General features: G+C 41.3%; 2 protein-coding genes across 7 annotated transcripts in view; one reads left to right on the plus strand and one right to left on the minus strand.

Moving 5' to 3' along the window:
• Positions 1 to 7,016, plus strand: part of Trpgamma (Transient receptor potential cation channel gamma) — a 208,840-nt gene extending 201,824 nt beyond the window's left edge. For all 6 annotated transcript variants that reach the window (XM_076368223.1, XM_076368222.1, XM_076368225.1 and 3 more), the window contains one exon: positions 346 to 7,016. In XM_076368223.1, coding sequence (XP_076224338.1) covers positions 346 to 512 — 167 coding nt within the window. In that variant the 3' untranslated portion in view covers positions 513 to 7,016. The remainder of the gene's footprint in view (positions 1 to 345) is intronic.
• fat-spondin (extracellular matrix protein f-spondin) lies at positions 6,986 to 22,059 on the minus strand. Its single transcript, XM_031983897.2, has 12 exons — positions 21,891 to 22,059; positions 15,518 to 15,706; positions 14,544 to 14,728; positions 13,318 to 13,509; positions 12,629 to 12,915; positions 11,522 to 11,925; positions 10,980 to 11,151; positions 10,333 to 10,585; positions 9,453 to 9,636; positions 8,646 to 8,809; positions 8,412 to 8,564; positions 6,986 to 7,860 (listed from the first exon to the last, which is right to left on the minus strand). Exons 2-12 carry the CDS (start codon positions 15,696 to 15,698, stop codon positions 7,780 to 7,782), a joined length of 2,256 nt encoding a protein of 751 aa, XP_031839757.1. The 5' UTR covers positions 15,699 to 15,706; positions 21,891 to 22,059; the 3' UTR covers positions 6,986 to 7,779.
• Between the last annotated feature and the right edge of the window lie 378 nt (positions 22,060 to 22,437).

A 22,437-nucleotide genomic window follows, 5' to 3' on the forward strand; every position in this document is an offset into this window, starting at 1 on the left:
ACCACTTAGAATCCTCGAACCGACGAATCGTAATCTAGAAAGCGTATGCATCGAAGCGTAAGAATTCGCGAGTACGGAACCATCAAAGTTGAACAACCTCTCGATCAAATACCGATCCGAAGGAACCGAGGCGTCGATCAATTCAACAGTCGAGTGCAGAGAGCCTCGAGCGACGATCAATCGAGACGAATCCGCGTTGCAATTCATTAACACGATAACTTATCGCCGCTTGGCGCGCGAAGAGACGCATGGGTTTTCGCGGTGCGCAAACAAACTCGCCGGCCCATAAATCGCAACGGCGAATAAATCACCGGGGCTGAAGAAAATCCGCTTGTTTTTGTTCAGCAGTGGTCACCGCCGCCCCGCTGACTCCGTCCACCACCGAGGAGAGCGTGGTGGCCAGCGGTTCTCTGTCGGTGACGCTGAAGAGGAACGGCTCGGCGACGCAGCTGCAGCGGCTCCCGGGGATCGAGCCGATATCCGGCCACGACAAGACGGACAGGTGGCTCTGAGACGATCCCCCGGTCGCCGTCGCGCGACGTGTCAGCTAGCGGCGCGGGGGGTCGCGCGCGTCGACGGGTGTTTTCCGAGATTTCCGTTAACCAGCAGCCGCGGACGCTGCGACGGCGGCACCGCTCGCGGACAGGAGGACCACCACCGTCATCGTCGGGTCCGTCGATCGCGTGGCCGTCGTCGCCGGCACACGCACAACGATGCCTTTCTCGCGACGACAGGAGACTTCGCCGAGACTAAACGCAGAATTACGAGAAACAAACACAAAGAAACTATATTATATTATACTATATATATATATATATTATATATATATACATATATTACACGTAAGCGACGTCGACCGTGAACCACGAACAACGCCCGCTCGTTGACCCACCGGCGAGCCCTTTTCCTTTCAATACGGAGTCTGACATCGGTTTCACGCTGGCGATCCGCAGGAATAAGTGAGGAGGATTGTTGTCTTTGTAGCAGATGGGTTTTAACGATTATTCGTGGTTTCTTCGTTTTGAAATTAACACATTGAGCGCCGTGAAAACGCCGGACTCTGCGTTTTGATGGTTCAAAAGTGGAGAAAAGCAAGGACACTCTTTCACCTGCAACGCTCAGCTTTCGACGCATGATCATTGACGTACGCTAAGGCTTTAGCGTTGCGAGCGCAAGATTTCAATTGTCTGCACTTTTGAACCAAAACTCGGCTTGACTAATGTGACCTCTAAGTATCTAGGAGTAATTAATGCAAGACATAGAACAAGAGAAAGAAAGATGTTTCTCCCAAAATTTCCATTGACTTATATTACAATTGTTACATTACACGATTCTGAAATGCATCACTCTACAGAATAAACTTAACACATTGAGCGCCGGCCCCGCAGTAATGCAATTAAAATACGTTGTTGGCGTTCAATGTGTTAACACTTAGGCGACCGCCTGAAAAGAACTATAACTACAATCTCCTCCATTATCTTCAATTGAACTCTTTCAGTGAATTCGGTTAGAAATTGTTTTGTAAAAACAAGAACCGTATTTGATGAATTGCAAATAATCCCACTTCAAGACTTACTAAATAACGAAAGAAAAGATATACCCCCATTCGATTGGCTAAGTGTTAAAAAGACTATTGTTTCGGGGTTGCCGAAGTAATTAATTCGGATAGATGAATTATAAATTAATAACATGCAGTTTTGAGGTTGCTATAGGATTTCAGAAAGTCAACTCGGTAGTGTTGATTGTTCTTTGTTCTTTGAATCAATTTGTTTTGGTATTATGGAAGTTGAATCAGGTTGTGCAGAGATCATTTTTAAGGTTGTTGATGGTAGGAGGATGTGGGGTAATGAGTAATTAATCATTTTCATTGAGTTGATTATTTTGTAGGTATCCGTTGGTTTTCTACCGAGGATTAATTCATTGGATAACCACGAAGCATTTTGTTAAGAAGAGTTTGCTTTCCACGTTTTAATGATGTCTTGTTGGAATTGGAGGAATGTCGCAGGATGTTCCTGTTCGTGTAATTAATGAATGCACAGGATGCACCGGGATGTAGCGTGGAAGACAAATGGCGGCATGGAAAACGCAGAATCACTGTTTCCTCGACGGGAAAATCGCCGGCGTGAAACCGCAGCGACTTTGACACGAGCGACGCTCGTCGATCACGCGCGAACTTCCTCATATTTCAGCGGAGATGAACTTTCACCCCCACGCGTGCCCACGTGGACACTCCCGCGCGACGACCCGGGAGTTTCTTAACTGCGTGCGGCTGAGAAGTACTGAAATTGTAGCTATACGAGTACGAGATTATGGGTAGTCACAATGGAAATTGGTGGAGCATCCAATTTTTCGAATGGAGATGAATGTTGAGTCTTGACACGTGACAGAATAGTCTAACCCCTGTTTTCGAGGAAAGAAGGTTCAATGAAATCTTGGATTAATTGTACATTGATATAATTAGTATTACAGTAATACTAATAATATTATTTATTATGAATTATTGATATTAGTAACTGTAATATTGGTTGAGTAAATACATTACTGATATTGCAATGCTACTAATAATATCAATTATCAATAATCAGTAATTGTAATATCAATATTTCTTTCATCTAAGAATATTTCACAAAAGCTTCTCTCTTAGAAGCTCAGAATTTCGTTACTATTACAATAATGCTTGTTATATTACTTATTATTTATTATCAAAATTGAAATTCTATTAATAATACCAATTATCAATAATTAACATCAGTAATTGTAACATCAATATAACGTTTCACAAAAGCTTCTCCCTTAGAAACTCAGAATTTCTTTACTATTCCAATAACGCTAATAACATTTCTTATTATTCATTATCTAAATTGAAGTGCTATTAATAACACCAATTACCAATAATCAATATTAATATTACAACATCGAATTCAATTCCTCCAAGAGCATTTCACAAAATCCAGAAACTCAGAAACAGGAGTTAGACCACTGTTATTCCTACCGCCACGTATACATCACCGCGGATAGTTAAACAAACGTCGTCCGCGGTGCAGCAGTTGTGTTGCGCTAAACGATCCGAGTCGAAAGGAGCGTTCTCATCGGACCAGGTATCTCGGGACGTTCATCGTCGCCTCGATCGGTCGCCGCTGATACGATTTTATCTCACCCCGTGTCATCCCACGATCTACTACCGCTACTACTGCCAGAATGGAAGGGGCAAGTGGGTCGACGATCACTAGTCTAGTCAGCACTAGTCGGACGATCTCGTACCAATGAAATTGGAAACGGTCGTCGGTCGGTTCGGAGTTGAACGCTCGATCTTGATCACTTCGAACCACTTTGAAACTGGACACTGTCGACGACACGATCGCAGGTGACAGATTGTAATATCGTAGACGATACTCGTCGTGTCCTACTATTGTTGTTATTAGTATGTTGTCCTTGTTATTCCCAGTCGTTGCGCGATCACTGGGAATTAATGTTATACGTGGACAGAGGATGTTCATGGGAGTACAAGATTTCGGAGGCCGATGTCTTTCCGTTGCATTTACGAGACAGTTAACGGAAGGAATCTGTTCGGCGCTTGTGACGGTAATTGGCGCGTAAAGGATATAAATTTGCAGGGACGTCGGCGGTCTATTTGTCACTCAAACGAGCCGGCTCGTTAGGGGCCTCGAAAAATAGAATATATCAGAGTAATGGGCTAGTTATGAGGCTCATCGTTTCCAAGCTATTCTCTCTCGAGTTTATTCTAATTTGTGGAGGTCTGGGATTTATCGCGTGCATCTATCTGGCGAACACTATTGAAACGTTTCGTTCTGTAATTAAATTTGGTAACGAGTTAACACGTTGAACGCCGCACGATTTCATCGAGCAAAGTACAAAAAAGGGAAAAAATACAATATTAAATCATTCGACTGAATTGGATTATTATCATTGCACGCACCGCAATGGGTATCATTATTTATAGTATAGAAATGTTTGCGAATGATTATCGTTTAATTGAGTGAATTATAGTAGTTTGATTTGCTTGGGGGTCACCGGAGACCCCCATGGCACTCAACGTGTTAAAGAGTACTTGTGGAAAGTACTTCAAGATTCAAACGTGAAACCTTTAACCCTTTGCACTCGAGAGGTCTCTCTCACCACTTGATTTCATACAGTAAAACTATAAAATTCAATATTTAATATTATAGTTCGTATAATGAAATATTGAAATAAAATAGCTTTGTTCCTCAATGTGCGTGTGACATCTCGAGTTATTTTCGTCTCATCGGAAAATGTTAAAATATTTCTAGTGAACTTCCGAGTGCAAAGGGTTAATATTAAACGTTGCGTGACGTCATCTTCCAATATTATCAGTATTATGAACGACTATCGCTGACAATTTGCAAAAGGAAAATTGCAACCGTACACTACAGAACAATAGAAACATTTTTGTTACAGTTTTCTACGAGAATCCTTCAATTTATAACTAAATTAACTAATTCACGAGGAAAGTGGATAACCGTGATGATTTCTGAGTAATTCGATGAGTAATCCTGATCTCGAGCGAACAATCGATTCCGAGCCGACCGCGCCGTCTCCGCGTTAAATCGTAAGAATCAGTGACTACTTATAAATACACTATAAAAACGGGAGAACAAAGAGAAGGATTGTTATCGTCGTTTTAGCGGAGTCGCGTACACGTCGAATTTATCCTAGCCGCTTCAGGAAGCTGGTCTACTGAAGATCGGAGCTTTTTCTATCGCCAATCGGATCAGAAACGTGGCGTTTCGTACTTTTTTATTTTCGCCCGTTCAACGAACTCTAGTCGGATCAACCGCGATCGAACGTTTCTTTCCCCGTCAGCCCCGGGAACCTGTCTCTTCTCCAGCGCCGACAGCGAGACACCTCGATTATCCGAACCGTAGTCAACCGACGATCGAACCGTACGCTTAATTAACCCTTAAATTGGCATCTCGAAACATTCTTCCGCGTAATTTCACTCGATTCCCGTGATAACTTAACGGAATCGCTTCAAATGTTTATTTCTTCGACACTTGCATTGATTTTTCCTTCGGAAACAAAGGATCTACATGAGAATATTTGTAATATTTGGACAAATCCCGACTCAGTTGCCAACGCAAGGGTTGATTTCGAGTAATCGAGGCACCGGGGCGTACTAGTCGACTGAAAGAATGGAAGTTCTCCTTGAGAATCTGGGCGGCTTTCGATCGACTTTCTCCTCCATAGTGAAAATCGTGTGGCGGATGGAATCCGCTGACTATAGAGACAAAGGGATCGAAATGAATTCGCCTTAACGCGTTCGCTATTTTTCTACGATAACATTCATTGCAGAAAAGCTTTTAAATAAATCCATCTTTTCGTTCACTAAATGGCAAATTTCTGCAGAAAATAAATTTCTTAATCCATCGAAATAAATTGGAGACGAATAATTCTTGAATAAATTTATAAACGTATGAAAGACAGTATTGAACGATGTGGGAAGATCGGTAGCGAACGCGTCAGTTTTCAAGGAACGTTCAGTAAAGGGAGCTTCCAATTTCTTTTCGCAGCGACACACCGTCGCTCGTTCGTTCGGAGGCGAGTCCGTTGGTTAATTTATATGGAGACTTTTCTCTTGGTAGAAACAGGGAAGACGAGTGTGCAGGTGTCACGACCAAAGAACGAGCCGAGTAGCTTAGTCGAGTAGAGGCCTAAAAGAGACAAAGAGATCCGTACTACTTCCTAGATATTACGTGTACGTATGATAATAATAATGAAATACCATTAATGTTAATTAACGCGTGTCGCCGGTATCGCGAGGCAGCCACGAGAGGGAACGAACAAACGCGACAGCTCGAATGAAAAAAACCAAGTCTTTCTCTCTGCCCACTCTCTCTCTCTCTCTCTCTCTCTCTCTCTCTCTCTCTCTCTCTCTCTTTCTCTCTCGTCTTAGGTCCTTTCTTGGTCCTCGCGATCCTGGCCGGATCGTATAGTCACCGTACCGCCTACGTGTATTATTTATGAGATTATTATTGTAAATGTAAAGTTAGCTGTCCACTTGGCAAACGTCGTAGTGAATGTTACTTCGTGAGAGGTTATTATTGTAAAGAAACATAAGAGAAGAAGAAGAAGAAGAAGAAGATGAAGAAGATGATGATGACGATGATGACGAAGAATACGTGTAAGAAAATGAGGAGGATCAACGATGAGGAAAACCAAAAAACGGAACAAAGAACAACAAGAAAAAAAAAATGCAAACACGGAACCAAACTGTTTTATTAACAAGATAAGCCGGCGAACATAATTATAGATTGTATTCCTCGGAGGCGAATTATAGCTGTTAACGAACTATAGCGGAATTTTTTCACGAGATCGAAATTAATATCGTTTCTGACCGCATCCATCACGATAACGTTTCTTGGAAGAAATATGCGGCCTGTCGGGGACAGGATCGGGTTGTGTCGAGGACAGTCGTTTCATCGGAGTCCATGCGTCTCGTTCGATTATCGTTCGTTTATTGTCCTTCGAGAGAAAGTGATCCATTTCTTTTTGCTGAGCGTTAGTTACGATTATGACGGAGAGTTGCGCGAGATTTGTATAGTCGTTAGGATAATGTTTTCTTTTTTAGTATCGATTGCTTTTTATTATTATTTCGTCGTCTTCGATGGTCGGACTGTGACGTTTATGGGGATTCGTGTTCTCGTGAACAGATCCAGGGGAGAATTGGAATCGATTAGCGTTACGTTTGTTAAATGAATTTATTTAATGAGTCTTTGAATTTCGATGGTTTTCGGAGATATTGAATGGAAATTAACGCGTAAACGTTTGCAGTCCGATTACGACGATTCGTATGTTTCTTCGTGACAAGATTCTTTACGAACGATCGCTTGGCGAGGATTTGTTAGAAGATGTGGAAATTCGAACGCAATAATGGCAGAGCAGCTCGATTATGTTTGCCATGGCCTGCGTGTTCTCGAGAATTCGACCGGGAGTAGGAAGATCACGATTGACCATTAATAAAATACCATTTATTCTGATACATCGGTTTATTTCGTACCCACCATCTTGTAGAAAAACTTACAATATATCGGACGATCCTCTTCGATCCCCGGGGAACCAATTTCACGGCGACATCGATCGATTCTGATGAATCTTTAATGAAACAAAGAACCTACAAATGTATCAACACTAAATAACAGGTTCCATTTTTCTTATTTCGCAATTATAGACACCTTGAAAGTGTCGAATATCCAAATTGTTTCCAAAATAAACAGTTTTCACTCGGATACTGTAAAAAATCTGTTTCCAGAGTTTTCATAAGCATTACACGTTGATCATATGAAACTCTCAGTACTTCTAGTGTTAACATTAAACACATTACTGTCGAATATCCAAAATAATTTTAAAAATAAATATTTCCATTCTGATACTGCAACAAATACACGAAGAAACCGAGAAAAATCTGTTTCCAGAGTTTTCATAAACTTTACACGTTGATCACATTCTATTTTACTATTAACATCGAAGACGTTAGAATAGCATACAAAATTTTCAATAAATTTATAAAGAACCACGTGCAAAATATTCATACGAGAACGATCGTATCAAAGATTCATCGGAATCGGTGGACGTTCCTTTGTGAATGGAGAACGAAGGGAAAGGTGAATATTTGAGGCGTCCCTCGCGTGAATCATTACATTTTGAACGGGTCACGATCCGCGCCCAAAAACGAACGTATTCCCTGTCTTCTCTGTTTGCTGTTTTAGCCGCGCCAGTCTCGAATCCAGTTTATTTGAAGTGTTACTCGCACGGCGCGAGCTGGCATCGGGAGCGACGCTGAAGCTTCTTGGGACAAGGACGACCGCCGTTCTGCGGGTCTTGCTGAAAATTCAGAAACTCGGATGCATACTGCAGTAAGATCGCACTTTGCTTCCTACGGGAAAGCTTGCCAAATAGACTGACTTTCCAATCCTTTGATTTATGCTCCTGACTGATTTTAGCGGTTTCATTATTAACCCCTTTTCGGACAAACATCGACACCTCGAGATGAAATATTCGTATTTGGAAGACTGAATCTCGAACGAGTGATTTAATTGCTTAGACAGCAAGAGATCGGTACGTTTCCTTTTTCTATTAATCGACTGATATATAATTGACCATCTGCTGGAGGTTTCTCAGATTTCGAAGGATCGTCTGCAAAGGTTTAATCGAGGAAACGAAACACTCGTGTATAAAATGCTTCTAGGTTCAAAATTAAACGGAAAATATATTGAGAATTTCTTTCCTCATACTTTCTCTAATCCTCATCTATGTATATGACTCTGATTTAAATATTATAATCACGTGATTCATCAGATATTCGATCGAAAACTGGAATTGTCTATACCCAGATAATTCATTTCTAAGATATTTAGTCAAATGAAACATTTTACCAGAACAGTGCGGAAGCTAGTGACACGACCGGAGCCGCAAGTGACGCTGCAGGATGTCCAAGGCGACCAATTGGACACCTGGCAGTCGACTGGTGTCGACGGTTGCTGAAGGCTGGTAGCGTTCAGTGGCTCTCCGTTTAAAATCGCTCGTACCTGAAGAATTTGCTTCATTAGGAACTGACCGAGTAATGTTTCAATGAAACCAGATATTTATATGGAGAGTGTGTTCGTTACAATGCCGCAAGTGTTGATGCACTCGTCGGCAGTCAAGAAGTTGTTCCTGTTGCCGCGACAGCCGCCGTAGACGAATGGCACGCACATCAACTTCTGAGGAACGAACGACCATCTTTGGAAGTAGCCTCTGCAGGGACCGGGATCTGCTTCCTCCATACAGACCACTGGAAAATGTACGATAATAATATAGTGTTTACTATTATTATAGATGGTGAACAGGTGGTTCTTCAGTAACCGAGAATTAGGAATAAATATATGTGTTTGATGAAATAAGGAAACAATACTATAGTAATCCCGGACGAGCCCCCAATTTTATAGTGGGGCTACTATTATTATAGATATTGAAAAGGTGGATCTTCCGTAAGATGAGAATTAGGAAACAATATGGACAACACGTAAAATACAACTTAATACGAAGGCCAACACACGACTCTATCACGCACAAAAATGTTCTTCGCTGTCTCTCACCAAAATGTCCTCGCACGCATTCCCACTCGCTTTTAACACACCCCCATTCGCTGTGTCTTTCTCACCCTTGCACCCTTCTCACTCGCATCTTTCGTCCATAGTCAAAATTCACGCAGTCTACACGCTTTTCTCAAGGTCCAGTCGCTCGGTTCCAGACACTCTTCCTCGCATTCTTTCAGCCGCTCGAGATTTTCTAAACGCAATCACACTATTTTCCAAACATCCCGGCGCCGGTCCGTCGCAATACGACCTGGTTAAATATTCTAGATACTACAATAATGTAATTGCTGCTTGAAACAATTTATAAAGAGAATTTTCATCTGAAGGAATTTATGTTACCTTTCGCTGTGGCCATGTCGAACGTACAGTCGGCCTGCTCCAAACAAGGTCTCTGTTGCAGCATCTCCACCTTGGAGGAGCACCGTTGTTGCTCCGAAGGGTCGACCATTAGTAACCTGGTCCTCAATTTCACCCCCTTCCCGCAGGATGCGCTGCAGGGCGACCAGTCGGACCAGTCTGTCACCTGTGTAAACAATGTACTGATTGCAGAGGACTAGAAGTGTGAAAAAATGCACTGAATGTCGGAATATATAAACGACAGTGTGAACTAGGCGTATACCGAGTGCGAATATATAAATCAAAATGTAAAGAGACGCAAACAAAAATGTAAAATAATACACTAAATGGAACATATAAATGGAAGTATGAAATAATGTGAGAATATATAAATCAAAATGTAAAGATACGCAAACAAAAGTGTAAAATAAAAATACACTAAGTATCGGAATATATAAATGGAAGTATGAAATAACGTGAGAATATATAAATCAAAATGTAAAGATACGCAAACAAAAATGTAAAATAATACACTAAATGTCGGAATATAAATGGAAGTATGAAATAACGTGAGAATATATAAATCAAAATATAAAGTTATGCAAACAAAAATGTAAAATAATACACTAAATGTCGGAACATATAAATGGGAGTATGAAATAAATGAAACAAAATAAAAATGTAAAGTGTAAAACTGTAAACATGAAAATTCACCAGACAGAAAAGTAAGAAAATAATGTATCCAGCAGAGTGAAGATTTCAGAGATATGAAACTATGGTGCAATTCGTTCATAATTGATCTATGAACGAAGAAGAAGAAGAAGAGAAGGAAGAAAGAAAGACAAAGGATCGCAAGAGCGATAGGATGATCTAGGTAACACACCTTGCACGTAGGATCAATTTGTTCCTCGGCGCCGGCCGGACACGGTGGCCCCGTACATTCCGTCTTCTCGACGAGCGACTGAGGACATCGTTTACGAGCCATATTATTGAAGAACCTTCTCCTTCTCAACCTCATCCCGATGCCGCAGGTCGATGAGCACTCGGACCACTCGCCCCAGTCGGTAGTTCTGCACAGCGCGTCGTTACTGACTGGCAATCCTACCTCCACGTCACCTTCCGCCTCTTCTTCGCCTCTAGAGACAGTATTTGAAACGTGTTTGGTTAATCATGTTGCAGAAGACCACGATGAAGTAATGAATTAACATTGGTAGGATTGACTTTATGGGTGATTTGGTGATATAGGCTAATTGGTAGACTCAACAGTGAAGGAAGGCACCTAGATTTCTTCCTGTTTTGGAATTTTGGAACGCTTAAGCATTCTGGAATCTTAGAATTCTAATATTTCTTCGAATGTTTTTACTTTAAATCAGTTTTGAAACACTTGCGAGTAATCTAGAATCTTGGGACACCTAGATTTCTTCCAATTTTCAAATTTGAATCAGTTTTACAACACTTCAGCACTCCGCAGCCTTCTCACCCTACATTCCTTCTCAATTTCTAACTACCAATCAATTTTGCAACACTTACTGACATTCTGCGACCGATGCAACGCACATCTCCTTCGAAACCAGCTGCCTATTGCACTGCAACATGGCCGCCTTCTCCGGCATCAAATAGGTTCTGGTCCTCATCCTCAATCCTTTGCCGCATGTCACCGAGCAGGGTGACCAGGCCGTGTACTCCGTCGTCTGGCATTCAGCTTTATCCAGAATAAACAAAGAAAAATTAAAAAAAGTACTACTACAACAAACTGTATCAATAGAGACCTAGAAAACAACAGCTTGATATGACGCTCTATTTATTTATTCGAGAATATTTGGGAGTCATTGAAATGTTACCTTTAAATGGTACAATTGCGATACTACACATAAATATAGAAAAAATTATTAAAACAGGTAGAGGTTGCAATAAAATAGATCGAGTCTGACTCGACATAGGACTGCTAAGGGTTAAACCTGTAATCACCGAACAACCGAAGCAATTCACTCGAATTTGTCCATAGAAACGATGAAAACACTCAAGAAACGTGAATCTAAATAATCAGAGACGAGAATTACAAATGTTCTTACGTCTAGAAGTGTCTTCGGTATTTTCAGCGACTTCCAATTGCGTCAGTTGTTGTTGAAGAGCCTCTTCGTCGCAACCACGTGGGATCAGCTTCTCCCTGTTCAAATACAACCTAGCCAGAGGTAGCATGGGTCTACCAGTAGGATCGTAGAAAGGTGATCTAGGATCTTCGGGGTACAAAGTGGTGATCGGCTTCATTTTCTCCCGTGGCTTCGTCTCGGAATTCGGCGACATGTAGGTTATCCCATTGTCGGTACCAGCGTCCCATGGATACAGGTCGATGATCTCGCTTTTTGTCCAGGTGCAGTCTTTCCTGCAGAGATTCAGCTTGCTGACGCCGACCACCCAATCGGGGGAAGGACCCAGCATGGACGCCACCGAGACCAAGGGGTGGTTTTTGTCTACTCTGAAGAAGAATTGATTTCAGTGTGAGAAATTGCCTTTGTTGAATAAAATCAGATTTACAGATTATATTCAGGTTGCTCGGAATACACCTTTGGGTCTAAAATATGTTTATAGCATTCTTAGTGTCTATATTTTAATATTATTGTATTCTTACTACGATCTTCGTGCTTGCTTATTCATTTCCATCAATTACAAATCACTGGAAAATTCTCTACCTACTTCTTCACTTTCATCAATCGAGAGCTACTAAAATACTAAGCTCTCAATTTTTCAAAATTATTGCTACCCTATTGCATGCTTTATACTCTCGAATATTTCTATCTCTCATAATTCAAATAAATAATTAAATATTCAAATATTGCCATCTCTTCTATTTCAAATAAAACATAATTCCCAACTTTCCAAAATATATCCCACCCTACTCCATCCTTTACAACCACGAACCTCCCTATCTCTCATAATTCAAACAAATACTTAAATATTCAAATATTCCACCTCTTCTGCTTCAAACAAAGACATAATTCCCAACATTCCAAAATACATCCCACCCTACTCCATCCTTTACAACCACGAACCTCCCTATCTCTTCTACTTCAAATAATTACATGTACACCGAAGATGAGCCATTGTGATAATATTCCAAGCCCCAGTTCTTCCAGCAGAAGAAAAAGCAGCCAGGTAATTACCAAGGGGAAAACAATTACCTGAAACTGGTGGTCGTGTTGCTGTTTACGTTCGGGTACCAAAGGCCGGCGGACTTAATCAGCGTCCTCAGTTTGTTCGCGTTGAGCCTCAGCTCCGCCTCCACCCCCGACGCGGAGCCCCACTCGGCCAGTTGCCGGAAGCCGTCGGTGGCGATGTGGTCCTTGCCCCAGAAGGAGAAGCTAGGAACGTGGGACGCGCCGATCACATCGCTGAAGTGGGTCAACCAGGCGGAGAACGGGAACTGCTTCGGGTGGGTCACGTTCGACCAGATTCCCTCCATAGTTAACTGCGACGGGGTGGTTCGAATCATTCAAATGCCATCGTAATAACTTCGCGCGCTAGTTTCCATTGAGTGGGGCAGTTAAATAACGATACTAACAATAGGAACACGTTGTAATGAAGTTCCTTTCGATAGTTGTGTCAATGTTTCTCTATATCAATGGATCTAGACGCTGGGGGTTGATTCTAGAGCGGAATTAGAGTGTCTCAGAATATTTCGTTGTTTATCCTGGTTTTGATGAATTGAAGCTTAATCTTAGTAACAGAGGAATTAGTTCATTGAGAAATTGATTAGAGCATGTTTTATGATGGAGAATGCTTATACTTTTCCAAATCTCGATGGTTTTGAGAACCTCGAAATGCGCAGATGTCAAGGGATTTTCGAAAATCGGAAATATTTTCAACCTACCGAATACTTGGCCTCGTCGCAGGCGCAGCACTTGTCACCGTCGAGGTCCTCCAGCTCTTTCGGGCTCATCTCGCAGAAGGTTTTCGTTAAGCTGCCGTCCTCGGCGTACCATCGCACGTTATTCTCCAGGACCATCGCCGTAAAGATAACGCATCCCGAGCCCTTCGGCGGTGCCCTCCACATCGCTTGGATCTACGCCAATGGTAAGGAACGTTTTATTGTCTCGTTACGGGAAGCCACGATAACGCCGAGGAATCGGACACCATCGACGCTTGGCTGACGGCCAAACGTTCGGAATCTATCCGCGATCGGCCTCGAACGGTTCTTCGCGGTGCACGATCGAGTCTTGTTGCGTGCAACGGACAGGGACTCGAGATACTCGAACGAAAATCGGGGAACATCTGTTCGTGAGAAACTCGACGAGATACTGTCCAGCTTCGATCCTCGGAGATATCTCGCAAATTGTTACGAGCGTTTAGTTGACACTAGAACTACCGATTAACCCCTTGTCAATATCGTGTCATACTCGTGAAGATTTCAAGTGGCATTGAACAAACAAATATTATTTAATTCGTTTGAATGCAAACTATATATTATTCCTCCATTATCAATGATTATACCTTAGAGGACACGTTGATGTAGAAAAAGACTGAAATTTTCTCCTATTTTCAATAACTTATTGAGAACAAAGTAGTTAGATTGATCACAGTTTACAGAGAAATCATAGGGCAAGGGGTTAATACGTAAAAACTGTAACAATAGATTATTTACAGTCTCTTCAGGCATTCATTATAGTACTCATATGAAACTATTCATTTTCAAAATCTTTTCGAGTATTCAACACTTGGAAGATATCGATAATTGCTAAACAAAAGAATCGAAACCAGTCATTTTGACTGGTACGTAGTTCTAGTGTTAACTCTGTAACACTGACGAGTATACTCGTCGGCGCTTATTTCGATAACACATGGGAGTATTTTAAAATGAAATTTCTTTGTTGAGTGGTTAAGAAATATATATGTTTATAAAGTTGGTTATTTTATTCTGATGAGTATAGTTGTTAAACATTGTTGAAGGGTTAATGAGGCAGTAATAATTTTTTGGAATGTTTCTGTTGAAGTTGGAATGGATATATGGAATAAGTGGTGTGATATAATAATTGTAAGAAGTTTTATCGTTGGTTTGTTAGATCCGTGGTTAGTTGATAAATTTATAGAATTTCCTACCTCAGTTTTCGGGAGATCCGACGCTTCCGAGAAGGTGTTCACGCAATCCTCGTTGAAGGTGGCCAGCGAGTCCGGGAATAATTGAAAGTAGCCGACCCGTGCGGCGGGATTGTTCGGCGCATGCTGGGAGTGAACGGATACCGTGAAGCGGGTAAACTGTTGCAGCCTCTCGTGCGTTCTCGAGCCTGAAAACAGCGGAATTAATTCGTTCATATTTGAAAGTTTGCACAGCGATGCCAGTGTTCAAATTACTTCTTTTTGGGCTCTTACAGTGGTTGGTCTGGAGAAATTGTAATTGGAGCATTATAATTGGAATTTTATTCAAATGGTCATAGTAACATTGCAATTGGAATTTTATTAAAATTTTAATTGTAACATTGCAATTGGAATTTTATTAAAATGGCAATTGTAACATTGCAATTGGAATTTTATTAAAATTGTAACATCACAAATGAAATTATGATTAAAATTGAAATTGTAACATCACAATTGCAATTTTATTAAAATTGTGATTGTAACGTTGCAATTGGAATTATGATTAAAATTGTAATTGTAACATTGCAATTGGAATTTTATTAAAATGGTCATTGTAACATCACAATGGAAATTTTATTAAAATGGTAATTGTAACATCACAATTGGAATTTTATTAAAATGGCAATTGTAACATTGCAATTGGAATTATAATTAAAACTACAATTACAATATACAAATCAAAAGTCCTTTAGATTTTCATTCATCAATTTTGCCTTTCACAAACCTCCCACAAGTTGCAGCTCAATGATCGTAATATCGGTCACTGTTATTAATCCTGAATAACATTCCCGCCTCTCGAAATAAGAATACGTGACTCGCCACGTAATTATCGTCTTCAATTAGTCACGAAGTAAACAATGAACGTCATTACCATGAACATTACCATTGAATCGCGCGGCGCGTCGCGAGCCCGCGAAACGGGAAGCAAGGGACGTTACCTTGCAAACTGATTGTGTAAACAGCGTTGGGGATATACTTGTCCGCTTCTCCGCTAACGAGAATCCTGTAGCCGCCGTCGCCCGCGGTCCTCGTCGCTGTAGTTTGTTCCGCGGTGGGCCTCATGGGACATCCGGCCTGCACCGTGATGACCAGGCACGCCGCCACGGTCAGGAACAACATAGCGTAGCCTGGAGAACAATCGACACCGCTCGAATCAATTCCACTGAACCGTGTATCACTGCCAATTCAATGACCCCGCTCATTGGAAACACGACGTACCGAGTTAACCCTTAGCACTACAGATTGTTTTGTAATCTATCAACCGCAACTAGTTTTTATAGTATCCCTAGCGATAATGAGAAATGCTATAACATTTTTTAGTTCTTTTATTTTCTTAGTACAAAATTTGGATGTGTGGAAGATCTAATAATTTTAGGGTAGTTTCTTTGATTCGTTAAAATATTTGATATTAGAACTTATCGATCTCGACGGAATCGAAATTCGAGTTGCAAATGATCTTGTATTAAGATTGATAGATATTAGAAATGTTAGATTTTTCGGTAAGAAACTGTCACAGTAAATATGGAAAATTTGATCTATACTCAGTAATCTAATAATTATTTAAGAATACTCTAACAGTAATAATATCTAATAGTAATTGAATAATAATAACAACAATAACATCTAATAACAATCAGAACAATAACATTAACCACAAAATGATCAATAACCCAATCTTCAAAACCTACGAAACAAAAGGAAGCAATTTTCTAACAAAAAGTGCCATTTCCAAAGCACTCCACTTCGAGGATTCCTTTCAAAAGCACTTTCCATTAGGCACCAATAATTCCATCGACGTGAAAATTGCCAGGTACCCGAGGAGCAATACAGATTCCCTATGCATCGATACGGAGTGGTCGGCTTCACGACAAAGTGTGACCGAATCCCCGATCCGGAGCATTCAGTGCCGGTCCAATTTCATCGATCCGGTGGCATTCGCAATGGAGGTTTCTCCATTGGGTCGGTGGTCACCATCGATCAAGCCGAGCCGCTTGCGACACGGGGCCGCATCTTTCGCGTTTCTACGGTGCGTGACGTAAGATGCGAAGTTGCGAGGCGCGGGCCGATGTAACTGGCCGTGACGAGAGCCGAGAAACTCCAACGCGCCGCGATTAACGGGCATACCGCCGCGTAAGAATGGCCATTGACAAATGGGCCCGAATGCGATTCCTATTTATCGAAGAGAGAAACTCGCCGGGACGGATCTGAACTAAATGCAACCCGATTGCGCATTACCGATCACGCTCGCAACGTGATCGTCCTTTGGATCGGTTCTTGTAGCCGTCGATCCTTCGCGATGGACAATTGTATCGATTTGTTTGGAAGTAATGTACTTTCTGTCTGATCGAGACGTTAATGGGAACTCAAATCTGAATCATTGTGTATTTTCCTGAATTATAAGGCACTGCCTCGTTTATTCGTTTATGAAGTAATCTCAATTGGTAGCTTGATTGTAGAAAATATTTTACAATGAAACGCGAACAATCGATCTGAACTAAATGCAACCCGATTGCGCATTACCGATCACGCTCGCAACGTGATCGTCCTTTGGATCGGTTCTTGTAGCCGTCGATCCTTGACGATGGACAATTGTATCGATTAGTTTGTAAGTAATGTACTTTCAATACAAATCTGAAGCATTGTCTATTTTCTTTAGTTAAGGAACTGCCTTGTTAATTCATGAAGTAATCTCAATTGGTAGCTTGATTATAGAAAATATTTTATAATGAAACGCGAACAATCGAATAATGTGAATTCGAAGCTTTATATTACGAATACCAAGTCAAATGATTTGATTAAGCAAGAAATCACGTTTCCTTTCTATTGTCTAGCCAATCAACAGAATTTAGCTTCATCTTCCTCCGTTCTTCGTAAATTTCAAAGAATCTTCGTCCTGGAAGAGTTAACAACAGCGTGGCATCGACTAATTCCCCGTAATAATAGTTATTACTAGCATATTATCAATATCTCATTATCGTCGAGTTAATAATGCCAACGTCACTTGTCAGGCACATCGTTAGGCGAAACTCCCAGCGATTTCCAGGTAGCAAACCTGTTCGCGCGAGGCTAACTTTCATCGGCACGATCGGTAACGCACGGAGAAAGAGAAAGAGCGATTATTAGCGGCAGCTGGCGAGCGCATCTCTCCGCCGGATGGACGCGCACAATAATAAACGCGGCCGAGTGGCTAATAATCGAGGATAACTAGAGATGCATCGGATCACGCGTGTCCAGGCGAAGTGGGTCGGGAGTTCGAGCCGGCTCTCGAGAATCGCCGCTCTCGGCATGTAGGTGTAGGTTTCTGGAACGGCACGGTCTCAGCGGAGACCGACGAATCAGGGACACCGACCGCCGGGAGGGCGATATCGGGGACCGGAAATTGCACGGATTGAAATCAAATTCTGCCGACCTGCTCCCCCGGTATATTGGAGTCTCCCGCTCGATCCTGTCCACACCAGACCCTCCTCTAAGTGTCCCTAAGGGCGGTGTCATGGCGCTGGGAATAGCGAAAATGGGTGTGTGGGATCGTCGACGACTTACCACCTCGATTGTCAATTGGACAACTCTTACTAGGGTTTTTGTCTCTTACTAGGGCAACTGTTTTTTGGAATGTTTTTGTATTGTGAGTTGAGGAGAGAATGTTTGCAAGTTGATGACTGGAGAGTAGGTTTCATGGTGCTGGGAATAGTGAGAATGACTATGTGGGATCGTCGACGCCTTACACCTCGATTGTCAATTGGACAATTTATCTCTTACTAAGGCAGCTGTTTTTGGGAATGTTTTTGTATGGCGTGAGTTGAGGAGAGAATGTTTGCAAGTTGATGACTGGAGAGTAGGTTTCATGGTGCTGGGAATAGTGAAAATGTGTGTGTGGGATCGTCGACGATTTACCACTTCGATTTTCAATTGGACAATTTATCTCTTACTATGGCAACGGTTTTTGGGAATGTTTTTGTATAGTGTGAGTTGAGGAGAGAATGTGTTTGCAAGTTGATGACTGGAGAGTAGGTTTCATGGTGCTGGGAATAGTGAAACTCTGTATGTGAGTTTGTCAAGGATTTAACACCTTGATTTTTCATTGGAAAATTTATTGCATATCGGGGGTAATGGTTTTTGAAGATGTTTCTGTATGGTATGAGTTGAGGAGAGAATATGTTTCCAAGTTGATGACTGGAAAGTTGATATTATGGAGCTGGAAATAGAGAAAGTGTATGTGAGTTCGTCAAGGATTTAACATCTTGATTTTTGACTGGAAAATTTATTTTCTACTGAGGTAATATTTTTTAAACCGTTCTTGTACCTTAAGAAGGAAACACGGTTGATGTTTAGAAAGTAGGATAATTAAATGTTAGATACATTTGAAGTAGGAAGACATCGAGGTAGTTTGGAAGATTAAGTAACAAGTAGATGTTATTTACAAAATAAAATGAATGATCATATTTGAGATTAGTCAGTAACCATTGACTTCGAGATAACGCATACTCGTGGCAAGCGGCAACATGGCGAAATCATTAAAAATAGATCGTTCCATATTCTCTTGAAATTATTGCAGAAATTCTTTATCAAGAAAATATTTGTTTAACGAACCTCCGCAAACTGATCGATGAAAACAAGTTGCACGAGTATTTTGAAACTATGAAGAGATAAAAGTAGTCAATACATACACAGATCAATCTTGCTTCCAATACGAACTAAATCCTCTTGTTATCGATCCTCTAAAATTTGTAAAATCACAACTATCGCGATCGATTAGGACACTAACAATTGGAACTCTCGTGAAAATCGCGAGTGAAGCAACGACTCGCACTGACCGGTGAATATGAAAAAGGAAATTCGTTAACTAGAGCGAGCAAACTTCTGTCTACCATCATGACCTCACAACTTCACGCCCCTGACTGATTTCAAGTGAGTCACTACGCTCGCTGATTATTCGTAATTAAAAGTAATGACGCGTCGTCTTGAGGGAATATTCATGAAACAAAGTTCGCACGACTTTCGTCGCGTCAGTGAGGAGTTCGTCAGTGATCGAGGGAACGACTCTGCGTACGATGCATTTGTTTTGTCGATTAATTCAACGGCAAATTGATTGGATAACAAGAGACTCCAATGTGCTCTAGTCTTTCATGCAGTCATGAATTTCGTCACGTTGATTTTAACACTAGAACTACCGTACCAGTCAAAATCACTGGTTTCGATTCTTTTGTTCAGAAATTATTGATATCTTCATGCATAAATAAATAGCTTCATGCAAGTACTATAATGAATGTCTGAAGAAACTGAAAATAATCTATTGTTACAATTTTTATGGGAATTGCATATTAATCGTATTAAATGTTCTAGTGTTGGTAAAAATATGAAATCTATATACAATTTCATGAAAATATGAAAATTTGAAAAGAACCATTTCTGAAAGATAAGATACGAAGGTAATAGATATTAACATATTTTTGCAAACGTGTAGAAACATTTTCAAATTGTTACTCTCATAAAGCATAGAAGACTGTGAAGAACATAAGAGAATAAAAAAAAACAAGGTCAAAAGGTCAGAAAACAATGTATTGCTAAGAGAAACAGAATATCTCAAAATGATTTTCGCTAGACGTCTGAGTATGTTTTAACTTGCGAAGTACCTTTAAAATTCCAGTTGCTTCTAAATCAAACCAATTTGCTTCTAAATCCAAGTACTGTTAATACATCATCCACCATCGAAGACTGTCAATTAAAAATCCGATTAACAAGCTCGCAACGGGCAAAGCGTCAAGAGCGAAGCCATCGATTTCCACCCAGAAATTCGCAATAAAACCGAAACGCGTCTAATCCTCTTAAAGAAACCACGAGAAGCGAGCGTGACGAGCTTCAAAATACTCGACGATCCTTCCAGTTCGAGAAAAAACCTCCTCCGTCGCTCAACAACCGCGACGAATGTCTCAATTACCGTCTCCTCGAGCGTCGGACGGCAACAATCGGCCGCGTTGCACCGGTTCGCCCCTCGACTCGTCCCGAGAATCGCACTTTCTTCGATTCCCGCGCACCGTGGACACTCGAACGTTCACTCCGCCGCGAACCGAGTCGAAATCATCGATCAAAAAATCAACGACGACACTCGACGCGAATTAACAAGCTGATCGGCGCGGCGGTTGCCGGTGCTCGGAGCTTCCGAGTGAATCGAAAACGATCGTAACGAGAAACTCGACGTCGAATGAAGATATTCGGCAACGCGAGCGAGTAGCCAACAGTGCAACGTACAAAACGTGACTTGGGATCGTCGACGATCGCTTCTAATTATTAGGATATCGCTGAAAATTCTGTCGGCGATCGACAGAGTTAAAACGCGCGCGGACTGGCGCAACGCGTCGGCACGCGGCTTCTTTTATGAGGCGCTCGCCCTTTCACGCGCCCGCGATCCCATCGCTTCGGGGTGCATCGCTCGCGGCCAAATTCGAAGCGGTTTACATTTCACTGGAACCCGATTACTTAACGCGATTTTACGGAAAAATCGACGGATACGTCTCGCGGCCGCGATACATCTCGCGCTCGTTTCGCAACGATCCCGCGAGCGGCTCTCCTTCGCCCCCCCGAACGGAAAGAAACGCGGGCACCTTTGGAACTGGTTCATCCATCTTACATCGGCAACTAAAATCTCCGGACTGTCATACATCTCAGCGCATCGCTGCGCTTCCGCGTAAACTCCTCGCTCACGAAGCGAACGTCGACGTAGGAATGCTAAGCAACTGGAAATTCGAAGGGATCCTTTTCAGTTTCGATGACAGCTGAGAATCGCTTGGAAGAATGTTTCGAAACTAGTTAATCATTATGTTGTCGATATAAATATCTAGGTTTATCCACATTTTAATTGATCACAGTATTTTCATCTACATCCAAGCAATAGTCAATGTAAAGATGTCAAAGAAACAGTAATCTAAAACAATTTTCCTAAATTTTTACCATAACAGAGCACGATCGCGTAGAAGAAAGTTCCAATTAGGGTTAATCCTTATGTTGTCAATGTAAATATCTAGATTTATCCATATTTTAATATATCACAGTATTTTCATCTACTTTCTTTACTTCCCAAGCAATAGTCAATGTAAAGATGTCAAAGAAACAGTAATCTAAAACAATTTTCCTGAATTTTCACCATAACAAAGCACGATCGCGTAGAAGAACGTTTCACATAGTGAAGTGATGTTGAAGTGCAAAGGGTTAGTATACCGAACGCAACAGTTCGATCTCGAGGAAATGCCGATGCTCGTCCGCAAAGGGTTAATTAGAGGAATCGTAAGGTGTTCGCGACACGCGCGCGAGACTCACCGACACTATCGCCCAGATTTTTGTTTCGCGGAGACTGTGGCAAACTCGGGATCGCTGGCGGTGCACTAGACTAGCCGGGATGTTAAGTAAGACGGGAGAACGATGGTCCGCGACTAAACGAGATAACGAACCGGACGGCGAGTATCGCGGATCAGGAAAGTCTGCCGCGCGCCGCTACGAAAAATCGACGCAGCGGAGGCTTCCCTGCGTGCCGAATCTTTCGATGCATGATACCCCATTTCGATTAGCTCGTTCGCGCAGCGGTTCTGTATATTTTCTGGATGTGTACGAAGTGTGTTCGGATAATATTATATGATAGATTCTGATGATATAATGGAGAAGATTCAGATAATATAATATAATATTTTCAAATAATATAATATAATATAATATAAAAGATTCAAATAATATAATATAATATAAAAGATTTAAATAATATAATATAATATAATAGATTCAAATAATATAATATAAAAGATTCAGATAATATAATATAAAAATTTAGGTACTACAATATAATAGATTCAGATAATATAATATAAAAGAT

The sequence above is a fragment of the Nomia melanderi genome, chromosome 6 (genome assembly GCF_051020985.1).
Source record: "Nomia melanderi isolate GNS246 chromosome 6, iyNomMela1, whole genome shotgun sequence".
NCBI classification, from domain to species: Eukaryota; Metazoa; Arthropoda; class Insecta; order Hymenoptera; family Halictidae; genus Nomia; species Nomia melanderi.

Excerpts from the sequence above, each read along its gene's own strand:
- fat-spondin (XM_031983897.2), bottom strand. The coding sequence starts at position 15,698 with ATGTTGTTCCTGACCGTGGCGGCGTGCCTGGTCATCACGGTGCAGGCC. Across the intron at positions 14,729-15,517 it reads TTACACAATCAGTTTGCAAG|GCTCGAGAACGCACGAGAGG; the intron begins GTAACGTCCCTT and ends CGCTGTTTTCAG. Across the intron at positions 9,637-10,332 it reads AAATTGATCCTACGTGCAAG|GTGACAGACTGGTCCGACTG; the intron begins GTGTGTTACCTA and ends TTGTTTACACAG.